The sequence below is a fragment of the Mchenga conophoros genome, linkage group LG16 (genome assembly GCF_057382185.1).
Source record: "Mchenga conophoros isolate Kocher_MC1m ecotype Shallow Benthic linkage group LG16, M_conophoros_male_GT1.1, whole genome shotgun sequence".
In the NCBI taxonomy this organism is placed as follows: Eukaryota; Metazoa; Chordata; class Actinopteri; order Cichliformes; family Cichlidae; genus Mchenga; species Mchenga conophoros.
The window spans coordinates 18,742,565-18,761,671 of record NC_140541.1 but is presented as its reverse complement, the minus strand read 5'-3'; the positions used below and the strand labels follow the sequence as shown (position 1 = coordinate 18,761,671).

The 19,107-nt window shown below is 41.4% G+C and overlaps 2 protein-coding genes across 4 annotated transcripts; one reads left to right on the top strand and one right to left on the bottom strand.

Moving 5' to 3' along the window:
• Window positions 1-305: 305 nt before the first annotated feature.
• LOC146556586 (uncharacterized) lies at window positions 306-1,762 on the bottom strand. The gene is made up of 3 exons (XM_085250047.1): window positions 1,318-1,762; window positions 1,162-1,210; window positions 306-621 (listed from the first exon to the last, which is right to left on the bottom strand). Exons 1-3 carry the CDS (start codon window positions 1,700-1,702, stop codon window positions 306-308), a joined length of 750 nt encoding a protein of 249 aa, XP_085106173.1. The 5' UTR covers window positions 1,703-1,762.
• Window positions 1,763-15,212: 13,450 nt separating this feature from the next.
• On the top strand, window positions 15,213-18,875 carry gpr45 (G protein-coupled receptor 45). Of its 3 annotated transcripts, XM_085248445.1 has the most exons (3): window positions 15,213-15,518; window positions 16,381-16,542; window positions 16,988-18,875. In XM_085248445.1, exon 3 carries the CDS (start codon window positions 17,086-17,088, stop codon window positions 18,244-18,246), a length of 1,161 nt encoding a protein of 386 aa, XP_085104571.1. In that variant the 5' UTR covers window positions 15,213-15,518; window positions 16,381-16,542; window positions 16,988-17,085; the 3' UTR covers window positions 18,247-18,875. The 3 variants fall into 3 exon arrangements, with proteins under 3 accessions (XP_085104571.1, XP_085104568.1, XP_085104569.1); XM_085248442.1 differs by lacking the exon at window positions 16,381-16,542 and having other exon boundaries at window positions 15,213-15,777; XM_085248443.1 differs by lacking the exon at window positions 16,381-16,542 and having other exon boundaries at window positions 15,214-15,518.
• Window positions 18,876-19,107: the final 232 nt, after the last annotated feature.

Here is a 19,107-nt window from a genome sequence, read left to right as displayed (position 1 = left end):
TGGACTGAGTTCATTGATTTGTAGGGTGAGCCAATACATGTGACAATTAAAGTGTAAGTAGCTGAAATAATTTTTAACAAACGGGTAAAAGAAGGAAAAAAAAAATCAAAACTATTGCACTCAAAAAACCTATTGGACAGAGACAGCGTCTTGCAAGATGGCAAGAGAGCTTGTCTTCATTGTTGTTCGTCTTGTGTAAATGTCCAGAAAGCATGGGCCATGGATAATCTGTGGAGACACAGGTAACAACACATTGGTCACTTAAATTATACAAGAAATTCACTAAAAATGGCAAAAACAGTTACCTAATTTGAAGTTCTCCACTCAAATTCAGTAAGCAATTGGAGGAAAGTAGTGACATGAGGGTTAATGTGAACAACCTTTCGCTTCACAGTGGTCCCAGTCCTTCTGCTTGTCCCAACCTTGGAGGTACATTTTGTTCCCTCTTCAGGGTTTATCCTTACAAAAAACCTTGCACACGCTGACTCCTGGTATTCCCGGTTCAATACATAGAATGAACCAAAGAAGACTGACATTGCATCAGCAAAGGTGTTCTCTTTGTCCAGCTCAACAATTACACGCCCCTCTGCACTCACCATCCAGCAGGTGGCGGTCATTGAACTTTGTCCTTAAATGTATGGCAACATATTGTCATTATGCAACATAAAATAATTTCAATACTTCACTTCTTCACACTGTCTAGATAGTCATAAAGCAAATAGCTACGTACTGTTAATTATTAATGGCTTTATGTACATAAGTCCGTTTTAACATATTATAATTGTACATAATTGGGAATTATTCTGCACATTAAACACACCTAACAAAGAGTCAGCCCAGTTAAATTACCAGAGATGAATCAACTGTATGGTTATTTTGGAGTTCATAGTTTGTGCTGCTGTTAAACTTTACAGTATTGACTTCAGCATTTCTGCTGTTGGTGTAGCTAGACTACTACGTTGATCAGTAATATGTAATGTGAAATTTGATAATGTTACTTTGCTGGATTCACTGAGACACATGTCCAACAACCTTGGTTTATAAAGGAAATTACAGAAATTTGAGCTAACAATACAGAGACTGGATACCTGTGTCCACGAAAAGCTCCTGTGCCAAACAGAAATTTTAATATGGTCTAATCAGCTCTATTTCATGAATGACTTCTTACCAAGCATAATCAGCCTTGGGGTGATGGGCAGGTTGCTCTCTGCTATACCAGGGACATCCTGGTAGATGTTTCCTGCCAGAAAAAGGACCAAGACATTTTATGTAACAAATAAAAAAAATATAACAGGACAGCAAGCAACAGCATTAAACATAGAGCTGTATGAAAAAAGCTTACATCTGCTAAGACAAAGAGGGAGTCTTCATCTTCCTTGTAATACTTCATCATGAGAAGTATGGCTGCTGTGCCAACCTTGTTGTTGGTCAAAACTCCCTCACTTTCTATCTGCTGGATGAGTGTCCTTATACCAAGGTTCCATTTGAGCTTCTGGGTGGAGAAATAGTTAACAATCCTTCTGCCTTTGGTTAGGAGGGCCTGACCTAAGCGCTCACTGATATCGATGCCTGTGAGTTTGTAAAAGTGGTTCGAAAGACCTTTCTGAGTAAACAAGAATGGCCACTGCTCCTGAATTTCAGCTACTGAAAGTGAGGGACAACTGTTGATAAGCTGCCGCTGAGAAATATATGTGAGGCACATGAAGTCATCCACATCAAGTCTCTCCACAGCTCCAGGTCCTTCTGAATTAAAAATTGTTAACAAGATGTGTTTCTTTTCCTCTAAAGAAGCTGGCGTTTCCCCCTCAGGAAGTTCAACTGGCTGCCAATTTATACAGCCATAGCTATCCACAAGGCATCTAACTTTTTTATGTGAGGTTGCATTACTGTTGGGACTGCAGTCTTCCTCATTCCTGGTTCTCTTTGTTTGACGAAGTCTATGTGTTGTATTATCTCGATTAACATGTTCAACTGTAGATTTGATGCTTCTTAGTAGTGAATAATGTCCACAACCCAGTCTTTCTCCCTTTTCAGTAAAATCTGCAAATGTTTGAGGGTATCTGTTTACAATGATCTTAGCAACCTCTTCACAAGATGCACGTTTAGGGTTTCTGCAGTTAACTTGCATGGCCTCCACAACAATTCTAACCATACTTCTGTCCTCTGGATGACCTCTGTCTCCTCTTGTGATTGCATGCGACAGTTGGAGTGGAAATCATTCCCAAGCTCCAGAGTAATGGTGTCATTGGTCTGCCATCTAAAAAAAAGAGAGATGGTGTTAGATTCAGTGTCTACTTTTGTTACAGCTGCAAAGATGCTGAAATTCCTCTATGATGCTCTGTATAGTGCTGGTTGGCAAGAGCATTTTAGCCTGCATTTTTAAATGACACAAAGTCAACTGTCTTCTAATAGATTAACTGTGTCCTGTCCTTGTATTATGGCAAATCCCCCAATTTCTTGTTGCCTTGACTGCTGAACTGTCTACTTGTGTTTTCGAGCAACCTTCAAATGGACATAATACTTTCCCCCCATCTTTGATATGAAATCTGAGAGGGGCACAAAGAGCTGTGAAGTTTTGTGCAGCATACCCACATCCAGGAACTTGACAGCCGAGGTCACCAGTGAACTTATAAAACTCCTCCTTAGTGGTCTCCCTTTTTGTTCTGTGATTCCTAGGCATATGTGAATGAAGGCAGAAAATGTTCTGAAAGTGGCAGGACAGTTTCAGTTCCACAAGAAAGCCAATAGTTAGCTACATGTTTGTGGATTTTAACATGCAAACTGAACAATATATATTTGCATGCACTGAAGCCACAAAATTTAGAAATACACATAGTTGCAAAAAGTTCAGTGACCAATTATCTTTCCTAAATGACATATGCAATGCAAAAAGTAAGAGTATTGTCAATAGGGACCAATTCCCAGTTTTTACACGATCAAAATTGTGGTGTATTCATAATTGTCTCTGGTACATTTGTTGTATGGGCAGTATGTGTTCACTGTTTGATTGTGTAATTACGTGTTACGCACTGGCAATGCATGCCGGTAGAGGGTAATACAGGAGGTAAAAGAGATGGTCTTACCGCACACAGTGGTCCCGCGTACTTATTCAGATTCAGAGTAAGAATCACACATGGTGTCAGAAGTGCTGTGTGACTCGTAAGACTCCATACATCTGCCGAGTGTGAGGAGAAGGGGAAGGTGGAAACAAAATGCCGAATGACGACGTAGACGATCGTCCGAGGGCAGGAGTTAGCACCGCGGCTAGCACTCCCAGCGCTACGTTTAGCATCCAACCACCGGAGCCCTTTGATTTTTCCAAACCACACGAATGGACAAGATGGGTCCGTCGCTTCGAGAGATTCCGTCAGGCAAGTAATCTGTCTGCGAGCTCGGAGGAAAATCAAGTGAACACTCTCATATATTGTATGGGAGACGAAGCGGATGACGTCCTGAGAGGACTAAAGTTAAGTGATGTAGACCAACGGGACTATGCTAAAGTGAGAGATAGCTTCCACAACTTTTTCATTGTCAGGAAAAATGTTGTTTATGAGCGCGCACGTTTTAATATGCGCAAACAAGAGCCGAATGAGACTGTTGATGCATTCGTGACTGCCTTGCATGCATTAGCAGAGCACTGTAACTACGGACCGCTCCACGATGAGCTGATAAGAGACAGAATAGTAGTGGGCTTGGCCGACACGAGGCTGTCTGAGCGCATGCAGATGGAAAAAGACTTGGACTTGGATAAAGCTATAAATATGGCCAGGCAGTCAGAAGAAATCAAAAAGCAACAGTCAGCTTTGAGAAGTGAAACAAATGTAATGCATGTAAATGCGAAAACAGTTGACAGAGTGATACAAAAGCACGACAAAACAAAGTTCAACATGTTCAAAAATAAAACTGTCAAAACACAACAGCAATATAGCAAGAGACAAAGTAACAAATGCTACAAGTGCGGAGGCTCTCCACATCCGAAACCTGAGTGCCCAGCAAATGATGCAAAATGTCATTTATGTGGAAAAAAAGGTCACTACCAGCGAGTCTGCAGACAAAGCAAGACAGTGCAAAGTATTGAGGAGGAAGAGGAGCAAGGTTTCTTCCTAGGCTCAGTTTCCAGTGACGGCCAGGCGTGGACAGCCAACATACAAGTGAAAGATGCAAAAATCACTTTCAAACTGGATACTGGAGCAGATGTGACTGTAATAGCTGACTCGGACTTATCAAAGATTTTTGCTAACGAACACAGACCAGTTCTCCAGCAGCCAGAAAAACCTTTGTTAGGCCCTGGAAAAACACCACTGGACGTTGCAGGTTTTACAAAGCTACAGCTCAACTACGGAGCGAAACAGACAACAGAGAAGGTCTATGTTGTAAGAAACCTGAGCACTCCACTGCTAGGCCTGCCCGCCATTACAGCTCTTGGCCTGCTGGTGCGAGTTGACGCGGTTTCAATGGACACTCTGAAGACTACTTACCCTAAACTTTGCAATGGTCTAGGGAAAGTGCAGCGGGCCTATCACATTAAACTCAAACCGAATGCTGTGCCGTACTCACTCAAAACTCCGCGAAGGCTTCCTCTGCCTCTGATGGGAAGGGTAAAAGAGGAACTCCAACGAATGGAAGAGCTTGGTGTCATTACCCGAGTTGAGGAACCAACGGATTGGTGTGCCGGCATGGTTGTTGTTCCAAAGAAAAACAGCCCTAGGCTAAGACTTTGCGTAGACTTTACCGGACTAAATGAGTATGTGTGCAGGGAAAAATATGTGCTGCCATCGGTTGAACAAAGTCTCGGAATGCTCGCAGGAGCCAAAGTGTTTAGCAAACTGGATGCCAACATGGGCTTCTGGCAGATTCCCCTGTCCGATGAGTCTGCCAAACTCACCACCTTCATCACACCCTTTGGGCGGTTCCACTTTAACCGCCTACCGTTTGGGATCAACTCAGCGCCCGAACACTTTCAGCGCATGATGGCGGAGGTCATCGAGGGTCTCGAAGGAGTGGTGTGTCACATTGACGATGTGTTGGTGTGGGGACGTAACCATCAGGAGCACGATTCCCGTCTCCATGCTACACTGCAAAGACTGGAAAAAGCAGGCATAACGCTGAATGTTGAAAAATGCGAGCTCTCCCAGAGCAAGGTTGCTTTCTTGGGTCACATCATAGCGGATACAGGAATCAGTCCTGACCCGAAGAAAACGGAGGCAATTACAGAAATGACAGAGCCAACTAATGTGTCAGAGTTGCGCAGTTTTCTGGGCATGGTGAATCAAGTGGGCAAGTTCATCCCCCATTTAGCTGAAAAAGACAAAGCCCTGCGAGATCTTCTTTCCAAAAAGAACGCATGGTATTGGGGAACTGACCAAGTGAGAGCTTTCAAAACATTACGAGATGCCCTGACCTCACCCCCAGTGCTCGCAATGTATGACCCCAACAGAGACATTAAAGTATCAGCAGATGCTTCATCCTATGGTCTCAGAGGTGTTCTTTTGCAGCTGTGGGAAGAAGGATGGCGACCAGTGGCGTATGCATCGAGGTCCCTTTCTCCTACAGAACAACGATACGCACAAGTGGAAAAAGAGGCACTGGCATCTACATGGGCGTGTGAGCGTTTTCGTGATTTCCTGATTGGTAAACATTTTTGTCTTGAAACGGACCACAAACCTCTCGTTTCCTTACTGGGAGGACAAGCTCTGGATCTCTTGCCACCCAGGATCCAGCGATTCAGAATGAGACTCATGCGTTACTCGTACACTGTGCAGTACGCCCCAGGGAAATCGCTCTGGACAGCAGATACTTTGTCCCGCTCACCTCTGAAAAAACCAATGAACCTGTCAGACAAAGAGCTAATGGAAAGCACAGACATATATGTCGACAGTATTGTAGCAAACATGCCTGTCAGTTCATCATATATGCAAACACTGAAGGAACAACTGAAAAGCGACAGTGTGTGTGCTCGCGTCATGGACATGTGCACCGAAGGCTGGCCAGAACATGCAAAACAAGAGCCTTTACTGCGAAATTACTGGCCTGACCGAGCCACGCTCACTGTTGAAGACGGCCTTTTGTTAAAAGACACACGGCTTGTCATTCCTTCAGCAATGAGAAACGAGGTGCTGGAAAAACTACACGAAGGACATCAAGGTGTTGTAAAATGTAAAGCTCGTGCACGCCAAACAGTGTGGTGGCCCGGGCTGAGTCAACAAATCTCTGAGATGGTGCTCAAGTGCAAAACGTGTATTCAAGAAAGACACAATAACAGTGAGCCACTCATGCCAACAGAATACCCTGCCCGCCCATGGCAGAGAGTGGGCACAGATCTTTTCGAGCTGGGAGGGAAAACTTACCTTCTCGCTGTTGACTATCACTCTAGATTTGTTGAGATTGCTTTGTTAAACAGGACAAAATCAAACGATGTCATTACTCACCTGAAATCTTTCTTTGCCCGTCACGGCATCCCAGAGGTCCTCATGTCTGATAATGGACCACAGTATTCAGGTCAAATCTTTACAGACTTTGCAGCAGCATACGGCTTCAAACACATCACAAGCAGTCCCAAGTTTCCGCAAAGTAATGGAGAAGCAGAACGTGCTGTGCAGACTGTAAAAAATCTTCTGAAAAAAGCAGCTGATCCTTATCTAGCTCTTCTTGCCTATAGAGCTACACCACTGCAGTCCGGATACAGCCCTGCAGAGCTTTTAATGGGCAGACGTCTGCGAACCACACTGCCGATGCTTCCATCGCAGCTGGAGCCCACACTGCCGGACAACGCACTGCTCGCTCGAAAGGAAAGGGAGAAGAGGATGATGGACATGGCAAACTTCAACAGGCGCCACCGCGCAAAACCTTTATGCAGCCTGTCCCCAGGAGAGCAAGTTTGGGTGACTGATGTCAAAACTACAGGCACTGTTATCCAAAATCACTCTACACCCCGATCATACACAGTGGAGTTACCACAAGGGACTGTGAGGCGTAATCGTGTGCATTTGATTCCTTTAAGTTCACCTGTGCATGAACCTGCTAATGTGCCTGTGTTGCAGAAGCCTCAAACACCCAGTGTGATCCCTGCTACACCTGTTAACACTGATGTGGTCAGAACCAAGTCAGGGAGGCCAATAGTTAAACCTAAAAAGTTAGATCTGTAAGAAAAAAAAAGGGTTGTTGTTATGTAACTGTGTTATAAGGGTTTTGTAGAGCACAGTAAAATAAAGCTAAAAGAGTTGTTAAGAAAAGAAAAGAACAAGAAAACAAAAACAAAAGGTTAAAAATGTAATGCAGATTGTTTGCCAGATGTTCTTGTATGGCTTTGAAAAAGAGAAGTTCTGTCCTGAGAAAAGGAATATTCTGTTTTTGTTTAAAAGGGGAGATGTGGTGTATTCATAATTGTCTCTGGTACATTTGTTGTATGGGCAGTATGTGTTCACTGTTTGATTGTGTAATTACGTGTTACGCACTGGCAATGCATGCCGGTAGAGGGTAATACAGGAGGTAAAAGAGATGGTCTTACCGCACACAGTGGTCCCGCGTACTTATTCAGATTCAGAGTAAGAATCACACAAAAATCATTCACAAAAGGCTTCAATAAACAGAAAATGAGAGACAAGAGAGCAGTGCACAAAAATGAAAAGATATTTGAGCTCGACTCTTTAATGGGTTTAACATGACTTAGTCAGCACTCCGCACCGTACAGGTAGTACAAGCACACCTGAAAACACTGACCAACTAACAGCTTTAAGCATTTGGGCGCAACCTCGGTAGTTCACCGATTCACCTGTTGCAAACGACCAAGTTTCTATCAAGTCTCATAAATCCATCGGCAACTATTACCTAACTAGTCTTTTGAGTCTCCACATTCATAGATATTGACATTTTGTCTTAGCATTTGAATGAAAATATCCTGGTAGCTTGAAAGTCAAAACAAACAGTACTAAGAACGCATTTCTGACTTCTCTCGAATAGTGAAAAAAACACTTACCTTCAGACTGATTAGCTGGTGTCAATCCAACTTTAATGTGTCCCATGTCAGTCCATTTTAGGGAAAAAGTGTTAAGTGGTTTCATTTAATTTTGAGATACTCCCGCATGGACGATCAATTTGGAGTCTAGCAGAGTTATCACGAATAGCATACGATCTTCAGATATAATCCAATCAACCTTGCATTTAACCCGATTGAACATCCAGTTACCTCTGACTACTTCTAAGTTGCACATGTTAACGGTCTATTCATCAATAGTTGATGGTCATGTTGTTCTCCTGCTTTGCAGCTTTGTTTGAGTCTGAATTGCGGCTTAAACGTGCAAAACTTGAGAAGCAGATCAATAGTTTCTTCTTGTTGTTATTTAATGGTGGTTGGCAACCAGCGAAAGGAGCATTAACCACTCGAGCAATATTTTCTATCCCCATTGTTGTTTTGAAAGTGAATACCCGACGTGTGCGTCATACGTCACGTTGTACGTCAGGTGAAGGTGTGGTGTCGGCTATCGCGCCTGTCGCATTACAAAGCTTTAAAAACGTAACAATCGCTTTAAAAAAAAAAAACAACCCAACGCGCTAAACATGAACAAACATAAACACCCGTGTTACATTATCACGTATATCCAGGACATCTCTTCTGAACCAAGACGAAGTGGTGCTACAAAGGAATTATTTCTTTAGGAGAGTGCATTTAATAGCAGTCTGGCCTGCCACAAAATGCACCGCTAAAAATACAGTTTCTGCTTGTCCCAGAATTTATTAATTTTGAGAGTGAAGTTGTAGGACTGATGCTGGTTAGTGGTGTAAGTTTCATGGATGTGACACCTTAACTTGAGTAAAATGACGACCAGAGCATATTATTAGGTTAGTTCACTGTAGTTAGGCAGAGGTGTCTTAAAAAGTACCACCTTATACAAAACAAATGAAGGTCCAGTATAAGAAAGAATAAGAAGAGAAAAAAGGAACACCCTGCTAAATGAAGTCATTTTTAAACATTACTCCAAATGTAGCCATTAGTTTTTGTTGCTGGCCATACAAAAAATAAGTATACTTCAATTATATTTCCCAAGTATACCTTACCTAGTATGTATACTAATAATGCTTCTTGGGATTATATTGGCCCCCGTTTTAGTACATAACAGTATTCTTGAAATTAACTTTTAGATGTACTTTTTGTTCACCATAAATGTACTAGCATAATGTCATAATGTCTACAAGAGTATAATTAAATATACTCGACTCTATCACAATACTAACCTTACAGTATTAATAATGTTTCACATTGTTTGAATAAACAAATACATTTATTAATATATGAGGTTCCATTCAGTTCAAGGAATTAAATTTTAGTGTGGCTGCAACTTACTCCTTAAGTTAAAAATCATGCTGTATATTGTAGTTTATATGTTATGCTACTTTCACAGTGAATCGCATTTTATAGTAATACACTCTGAATGAGGATTTAAGTAATTACTCTTAGATCTACAGTAGAAAACAACAGAAATCCAGATGGTGTAATAGTATAATCTCAGTAACATCACCAATTGTTACATTTGCTGTATTTTACAGCTGTTTCCATGAGTACGGTGAGTTACCGTAAAAATAATGTAATCTCATGGAATTTTCCCACAATTACATGCAAATTACAATATTAAACTGCTAACATCCTTTAGAGTTTTTTACTGTTGATTTTGCAGTACTAAGCTATGGAAATTACTGCAAAGGCTAACAGTGTGGGCTACAATGAAAAGCCCACAATACAGCCCTGCAAACAGCAGGTAGAAATGACTTTCGTGTCATTTTTTCCATATTTAGAAAAATAACCATTGCTTCAAAACTTAAACTGAAGTCCAAAGTTAGGAGCAGCCTTTTTCAGTGTAGTTGGATGTTGGTAAAGGTTCAAGAACAAAGAATGCAGAAAAGTGAAAGGCCTTGAAGAAGTTCTTGTGGCAATTCAAACTGAACAGTTTATGAAGTGCAAGGAGAAGGGTTCGAGAACCTTAAAGTTCAGTGTCCTCTATAGTTCAGTGCAGGCTGTTTCACTCAAGCAGTTTGTTTTTCAGAACCTGCACCTTCATGGATAGGTTGTTCCCATCCAACTCCATCAGCACCTTCTGAAGAAATTCAAATGTGTATTTCAGGTGCTTTGGGTAGCTCAGATTTAGACTGTAGATTAGTCCAAGCAGGAGGCCACAACCCTTTGCCACATCACTAAGAGCTTGCAGCACAGTGCATCCTTCTATGATGACACCAATGTCCTCAGGTGTATCTACAGAGTTTGCTCCTTCATGTTTGACAACATAGACTCCCAAAGTCAGCTGCTCCGTTTCTCTGCTTGCTCCAAGATCCACATCCTTAAAATAAAAAGAAAAGAAAAGGATAAGTTAATTGCATACATATACATATGGACAAGTAAGTCCACCTTCCATTTCCAACCCCAAATTAAAAAAAGGACAATAACTGATCGTTTTCCTTTTTTAACTTACCAAGAATTCCTTGAACAGGTCGTCTGGCTTTTCATTTAAGTAGACACAGATAGTTTTTAGAACGCATTCCCGTCGAACATCAACGCTGGGATTCTGGTGGAAATAAGAACTCAATATGAGAGAAGTTTCCTATTTTGGTTCCTTTCAACCTCTTTACAAAACAAAGTCAAAAATATTAACACATAATCCAGATAAGTGATTAAGCAATGTTTCATAACTCACATCAGTGACGTGCAGTGAGGTTCATGATTGGTAAGGAACTGACTCCTCTGAGTCAGATAAACAAATATATGAACCCAAAAATCAAAGCTTTTCAATTTTGACATTACGTGAAAGCTTTCATTTTTGCTTTAATCAATTCTAGATTGTTCAACAATATATTTAATAATTGTGCCCCTAAAAATATTAAAATTAAATAGAAGATTAGAACTGGGCAATATGGACTTAAAATCCTATCATGACATTTTGTGGTATTTTTTGCGATAACAATAAGTCTGTGAAGGTTCTCAGTCATCCAGGTCATTGTAGTCTAAGGCGCTTGGAAAGAAAAGTGAAGCTTCTTCAGTGAAGAAGCTTCTCAGATGAGAGATGAAACGTCTTCAAGCAACTTAAAGAAATCCAGACGCTTTTCTTTCCAAGCTTCTTAACAATAAGAGTTACAATAAAAGATCATAATAGTATTTTTGCCTATAAATCTATCAATGCAGCCTCACAAATACAAATACTGCAAATTAAATTTAGCAAATGTGCTATTTAGGCAAACCAGCAGTTATTTATCTTGTTGAATTGATGATAAGTTTGACATTAATGGAAGTAATAGTCTCAACTAAATTATCATATATTTTTTTAGAGGTTTGAAAGCAGTCTATCATTTTAATCACATAGGACGTGTGTTATCACAATATTGATAAGCGATGCAATAAGATGCCCAGCCCTACAGAAGATGCATTAAAATTTATTTAGGTTTGGTGTGTCTCATTTTTTGTGTTTAGTAAATAAATTGGTCAAATGACCTGGAAACAATTATAGAAAAATCATTCATTTTACATCAATTTATTAATTTATAAATAGGAGATGCATTGAAATAAAATTGGTGCGTCTCATTGCTTAGGACTGATTTGGTGTTGATTTGTCCTTTGTGAAATTTACTGATGTTCCCCAAGTGCGCTGCTTTATCCACTGTGTCAATGGCGCTCTCAGTGTAATGTGATTACACTGTGAATCCATATACGTGTACCTTTTATACATGTTGCCTTTAGGGTTCAGCACTGCCCTCCATCAGCCTCACTCCATGCATTTTTGCAGCACATTTATGACCAATAACATTAAACATGTAACACACATTCGTCAAATAAATTAGGTCTGCATCAAGTCATCATCTGTATTACATGTGTAATCAAACATGTACGTTGGCGATTTAGAGAAACAGCAGTGGGATTGCGCATGTGTGTGTCCGCGGTGAGACACAGCATCATCATTGCCTCCTCTCAGCGTTTTACCTTGTATTTGAACAGAAAATCCGTAATGACAGCAATTTTGACCATAAAAATATTGAAATCACACAGAAAGCAAATTTAAAATCTAGTGTACAAATTGAATTTCTCTTTTGTTAGTATTTTACTTCTCATTAAGGTGCCTCACTTGACTGCATGTCACTGATTCACATGTATCTACAAAATATTCAAATATACACATATTCAGTTGAAAAAAAAATCTGATTAATGACAGACACAGAAGTTGAAGAAGCATTCAAATAATTTCAGAGCTCAATCAAGGTCAACTAAAATACATACCCCATCCATGGCTGCCATGATTAAGTTGATATTGCGTTTAGCTGTTCCCCCTTCTGTCACAGATTAGTAGGCAGAGGACTCACTCGCAGGACTCTGAAGTTTAGAGAGAGGGTGAGGTTTTATTTGAAATGTGACACCAAGTGAGAATATATACATATATACAGTGGAACAGATAACACGGGGCTCCAGGGAGTAGGGCGGGGTCCGAAGGGAAGGTCCAAGACGGGGGTACACACACGCTCTTCTTCCACTCGATCCGTAACTCAAAAATGTCCACACTAAGAAGCTCACGCTCACTCACACACATCCACAGAAATCCAGACGGCAGGGAAGACGGGCAGGGAGTCTAGAAGGCACTTGGTAATGTGACGATCCAGCGAGGAAGCAGCCTCTCTTGCCATCTTAAGTAGTCTGCCAGGATCAGTGTGAATGAGCCACAGGTGTGTGTTCAGGGTGGGTTCAGAGGCGGGGAACCAAGGTCCAGTTCCGCCCTGGTGGGAGAGGTTAAGACAAACAATACACACACCACGACCTCTCCAGATCTTGAGAACCATGACACCTTCTCTTTGAACACTAAGAAGGTGGTCAGCGTAGTGGTCCAGCTTGGCCATGAAAGTTGACAACAAAGGGACGATGGTGATGCGGGCGAACTCTGCAATAACCTGAAACATATTAAAAATTACAACTCGAGAGTATTCTCTATTAATTTTATTAGAGGCCACATGCAAGAATGCTACAACTTTCAGTCAAACATTTTGTATCTTTTAAAATTAACAATTTATAGTACTTTGTTCTTCTTCAAATACAAGTTCTTATGAAAATGACTTGCAATAACAAAGTTAGTAAGAGTTACCTCAGTCTCTGAAAACAGGGCAGGCCATCTGTTTTTGACCTCTGCAATGAATGGCATGTCTTTGATGATTTCCTGTCTTCGGTAGCGATGATAGCCAATGGAAACTGATACAAGGAGTTAAATGCATTATATATAACAGTATTACACATTATTCTGCACTTCAATGACAACAGATGAACGCATGTCTTATACTTTACAAATCAAACTGTTAATCGCTTAAATCCCTGCGTTTGACACTAAACCAGAAATCAACATGGAGTCGAATTCTTTCAAACAATGTAGCAACTTAATTGATGCACATTTCTAAAATACACTATACATTCATTTCATTCTCCAAACTACAGGATCGCTGGCGCTCCCGGTGGTCATTACTGATGTCAGGGAGCAGGTGCGGTAGATGTTGGGAGTAATTTTAAAACTGTAGGTCTCAGTAGGCAAGTCTCACCTTAACAGGAATCGCAAAAGATTTTTGGAAAATTACACCGAAGCAGGTTCAACAATATTTGTTAAATGTCTTCATACTTCTAACACGTGAGAGAGGTATACAAGCTAGAGTGTTAAAAAATTTACCAGGCGTCATTTGTTTAAAAAAAAAAAAAAGCAAAAGTATTCCCGAAAGTGTCAGATGTTTATCAGTTAGTATACATTAATCAAATTTGTCATCCTTAAATTGTTGTACTTACCAAATAATCCTCAGATGGCGATGGATTCTATCCAGGATACTAAGCATATGCAAGTCTCAGTTGAAAATGGCGATGATCAAACTTCCACACTGCATATGTGCAAACTCAGAAGTATGGAGAGCCTATTAGGACAATCCTCTTTAAATTAAAGTGTTCTTCATTTTAAATGAACTTTTTACGTTGGATTTAATTTACTGCATTTTGTTGTATTGAAATATTATGTTGTTAATTAAATTCAAAACAACATACTTGTGTTTAAAGTTAAAAATCAATTGGTGGCATTAGTTTTAACATAAAACATTTACATAATGCTACCAACATCAGTGTGTCATTTCTTAGAGTGCCTTTTGTGCTGTCTCTCGATGCTCTCTTCTCTCTCACCTCATCCTTCCTCTGCCTGAATCTGGTTCTTCCGACTGGAAGTTTCTTCCTGGTAAAAGGGAGTTTTTCCGTCCCACTGTTGGCAACTGCTTGCTCATAGGAATCATCTTATTTTTGTGGTTTTCTTTCAAACATTAAAGACCGTTTATCCTAAAAATACAAAGCATCTTGAGGTGACTGTTGTCGTGAATTAATGCTAAATAAATAAAACTGGAATGAACTGAACTGAACAGGTTAAGAACGGAGGTGAATAGGCTGCATGGGGGATCACAAAGCCTGGAAAAAAACAGGGTTAAACTAAATAATTTTTTTATTCCACGAATTTCCAGATATTTAAATTAATTTACTTTACTTTCATTTATTGTATAGTTTTACACATTTTGTAAGGGATTAATAACTTATCATTTTGCTGACTGCATGGGTTTAGGAACAGAAAATAAAATGCCCGTTAAAACTAAAATGCTGCAAATAGCCTATGCTCGTGGCTGGTAACATTTATCATGCCTAAAACTAATATATATAATATATTGGTACATGCAATCAAATGTACTGGGCCACCCACACATTACACCTACAGGCCATGCATGAAGCTCCCATCACTCAGTTTCTGTGCTGATGTTAATGCAGTGGAGGTTTAGAATTTCTTCAGTAACCCTGGCTATTTTTACACGCTCTGCCCTCAGCACCAACTCTATGGTCTGCCACTTTGTGACTGAGAAGCTTCCACTTTGCAGTAATATCACTCACAGTTGATTGTGGAATATCTAAGAGGGTTGGAAATTTTGTAAAGGCACTTTCCTGTTATAGCAGTGAGCTTTTCAAAACGACCCATTCTTTCACAAATATTTATAAAGGCAAACTGCATGGCTCAGGGCCTGACTGTGGCACTGGGACTGATAACACCGAAATCCAAAGATGAACAGGTGTAGATCGATACTTTTGAACATTAATGTATGTCATACTAATGTAAATCTTGGAAGCCAATAAATAACTATTACCGTCGTGAGTTTAAAAAAAAAAAAAAATTCGTTCATTTCTTTCGGAGATTCGGCACATCAGCAACTGCTCGATTCACACTATACCTACAGTTGACCGTGCTAATCGTAACAATAATAAGGATTAGGATGATAAGGATGGTCAATTTTGACACATTGCTCCTTTAAATGTGAGACCACCTGCTCCTCTGGCGTCAGCATCATCCGCAGGCGGCACGGTGGGGATCGATACGGCAGTGAAATGTTCAAAGTGGGATATTTTTGGAAGAACTCAGCAGGCACCGGAGGAGAGAGACCGTCACCGAACTGACTGGCTCGACGAGAGACGAGTACACAACCCGGTAATAGTCAAGGTAAGTCCCGTCAGCACCTGCAGATGTTCATTTATGGTTCATTGTGTAAGGCAGTGCGCAGAGAAAAACAGGGCGTTGTGTCTTGGCGTTTAATATATGCAACATTTAGCCTGTTGCGACGGGCCAGTGTGTGAAAGCTGTTACATGTTAAGGCAAGAACAGGCTGTACAGGGTCGGTGCAGGAGCCATGACAAGAAAAAAAGAAAGAAATGAAGAAAGGGAGAATCAGCACATGGAGATGATGGCATGGTGTAAACCAGTAAATATCAGCTATGATCAGAGCAGCTGTAAATCACATGTACATAATAAGAGTTTTTAGAGTATTAGATGCCTTAAGATTAGGCCACCCTGCAGATCTGCAGCTAGCAGCCAGCTCAGCAGCATAATTAAGATCACTGGTATTCAGCACAAGTGAAGGATTGAAATTGTTATTGTCTTAGTAAACAGGCTGATTTGTTTGTTCACTGCTGACACCAAACAGCTGTGATCTGGTTTTAAGACAGAGGCGAGCGGTCAGGGAGTCTTCTCTGACTGTGAGGTTGCGTCTTGGGAAAAAAAAAGTCTTTCGGCGAATCATGTGATCCAGAAAATATTTTGTCATAGACTCTTGTACAAGAGATGAGAATAAGGGCTGCTTGTTGCCATGGAGCCGCTGACCTTGTTGCCGTGGCAACAGCCGGCAACACTATGCCATGACTTGTGTGTTTGTGCGTGTGCCAGAATGTAGCTACAGTCACTAAAAAGGCACATTTTCACTTTTCCTGTCTGGATGGGGCCATTGATCTGAAATCACGTGGCTCCTCTTTTATTTTAGGTTATTTTATCAAATATGCAGCATATTTACAATTTTGATGTGTTACAGGAGGGACCCTTAGGCCCAGGTGCTAGAAACCTGTCCAGACTGGAGGGCTGCATGGGGGACGTGAATGCCATAGTGACCTCAAAACAGCCTTAACTCTAAATCTCTACACTCTGGTCCCTCAATCGGCAGCAGGAAGTTAAAACTCCGGCCCTCTTGAAGAAGGTTCTGTTTCATCACAAATGTGTCACCATCTGTAGCATTAACCAAGAGCGAGATTCTGCTAAGCTGACAATTGACTACACCCTGGGTGATGTGTAAATGTGTGTATTTCTATTCAAGTGTGAAGCAGCTTGGCTGTTAATCATCAACCTCAGTGAGGACGGTGAACGACACATCTCTGTCCCGTGTGGCTGTAACTCTTAGTGTGGTGTGTTTCTGGGTTGATCACATTTAGTGGACGTCATTCCTCCTCTCACTATTTCATGTTTACAGTTCTCACTGACTAATAGATCAGTTATTAGACTCCCTTTTTTTCTATTGTTTTTGGGCACATTTATCACAGCTTCTAAAGAGACCATCCATTAAAATCTCTGAGTGTTTGACTGTTTTTCTTTTTTATTCACAAATGCCTTATGTGAATTTTTTTTTTGTCTTTTTTTAATCACAGGTAGTCCCATGGAATCTCAACTGCTGGAGGACAGCTTTACTTCTGAACCACAGGCATAGCCAGAAATGTTCACCTTTTATCCCTGAATAATCGCTACTATGGCTTTTTGTAATGAAAGCTTCATGGAGGAGTGTAACTGCATGGACCCGAACAGCGTAGAGGAAACGTCAGAAAGCCTCCCATCAGAAGCTACGACTCCTCTCATATCAGTCACTCTGCGTGTGACCCTGGCAGCCATAATGATCTTCATGATTACTATCGGTTTCCTCGGCAATGCGATCGTGTGTCTGATTGTTTACCAGAAACCTGCCATGCGTTCTGCTATCAATCTCCTGCTTGCCACTCTGGCCTTTTCAGACATCATGCTCTCTCTGCTCTGCATGCCCTTCACTGCAGTCACCGTGGCCACTGCAGACTGGAGCTTTGGGAGCGGTTTCTGCCGCGCCTCCATCATGCTGTACTGGCTGTTCGTCCTGGAGGGGGTGTCCATCCTCCTCATTATCAGCGTGGACCGTTTCCTGATCATTGTGCAGCGGCAGGACAAACTGACCCCGCACAGAGCTAAACTGTTGATCGCAGGTTCTTGGGTGCTGAGCCTGTGTGTGTCATTGCCGTCAGTGGTTGGGTGGAGGGCGGGCGCGGCAGGTATCGGGGGCGCCTGGGCACCGCAGTGCGTGCTGGGATACAGCGAGTCCCTGGCAGACCGTGGATACACAGTCCTGTTGGCTGTAGCGGTTTTCTTTGTGCCATTTACTGTCATGCTGTACTCTTACATGTGCATCCTCAACACGGTGCGCCGCAACACCCTGCGCATCCACAACCACACCACCGAACATTCCTGTCTGCCAGCCCTAAACCAAGTCAGCAAAATGAGACTTACCGGACTGCAGCGGCCGCCTCAGGTCAAGGTGGACATGAGCTTCAAAACCCGAGCCTTCACCACCATCCTCATCCTCTTTGTTGGTTTCTCAGTGTGCTGGCTCCCTCACACCATCGTCAGCCTGCTGGCCGTGTTCAGCCGGCAGTTCTACTACAGCTCAGTCTTCTACCCCATCAGCATAGGCGCTCTGTGGCTCAGCTACCTGAAGACGGTCTTCAACCCCGTCATCTACTGCTGGAGGATCAGGAAGTTCAGGGAGGCCTGTCAGGAGTTCATTCCGAAAAGCTGCAGACTGTGTCCCAGAGTGCCGGGCAGGAGCCACAGAAGAGTGAGGCCCAGCAATATCTATGTTTGCAGTGAGACGCAGTCAGCTGTGTGACACAGGGAGGAAACCCAATGCAGTCTAATGTTTTTAACTTTTTGATAAGCTATGGGATGTTACTGAAGTTCCCTTTACACAAGAACAAATTGGTTTTAACTTTATTGAAACTGGAGCATTTACAGTCCCATGACTCCCTCCTTTTGGGGAAGGTCATGTGAAAATCACAATTGCTGACAACTGAACTGATCTGGTGGTGACAATCATTTGTCTGCTGTTTTAATAAATAAAGTCAAAGTGTTCATTCAGCTTCATGGCCACGCAAGCTTCTGAAACATACTGACATTTAAAAAAACATTTTTATATCTTCTATTTTTGCTTTATTTTTCTGTTTCCTGTGCTGTCCCTGAGCTGTCATTTTGTTGTTTCATTAGTCTGAAGCTGTACCGTTGATAATAATTATGTTGTCAGTTATGTGCTAAGATTCAGAAAAACAAAAACAAATTACAGTATTGATGTTTGGTGATGTTCTCAGATGAAAGTCAGACCACTGTTAAAAAGTGTTTGATGAAATTTGTGTAGAAACACAGCCCTCTGTCAGCTGGTTCATGACTCTTAATGTTTCTGTTATAGAGGAATGAGTGTTAACTGCATTATCATGTCACATAAGATATGTAAATAAATATAGTTTTGGATTAAAGTTTCTTTGACTCTCTTCCTCTCTAACGATAAAACATGTAGAACGAGTAAGCTCATTGCATTAAAAGAGCAAGCCCTGCACAAGGGCATTATTTGTAAAGGGCCACGACAGTGGTATAGTTTTTTTATGTCATCCCTGTGTACCACCCCAGTGGATTACGCAAGTCAAGTGCAGACTTTCAGCTTGACTGCTGATGGAGGTAGCAGGATTAATTGTGAAGT

Coding starts and splice junctions, on each gene's coding strand:
- gpr45 (XM_085248445.1), top strand. CDS start 17,086: ATGGCTTTTTGTAATGAAAGCTTCATGGAGGAGTGTAACTGCATGGAC.
- LOC146556586 (XM_085250047.1), bottom strand. CDS start 1,702: ATGTGCCTCACATATATTTCTCAGCGGCAGCTTATCAACAGTTGTCCC. Junction 1,211..1,317: donor CTTTTTTCATACAGCTCTAT/GTTTAATGCTGT, acceptor TCCCTGGTATAG/CAGAGAGCAACCTGCCCATC. Junction 622..1,161: donor CTGATTATGCTTGGTAAGAA/GTCATTCATGAA, acceptor TTAAGGACAAAG/TTCAATGACCGCCACCTGCT.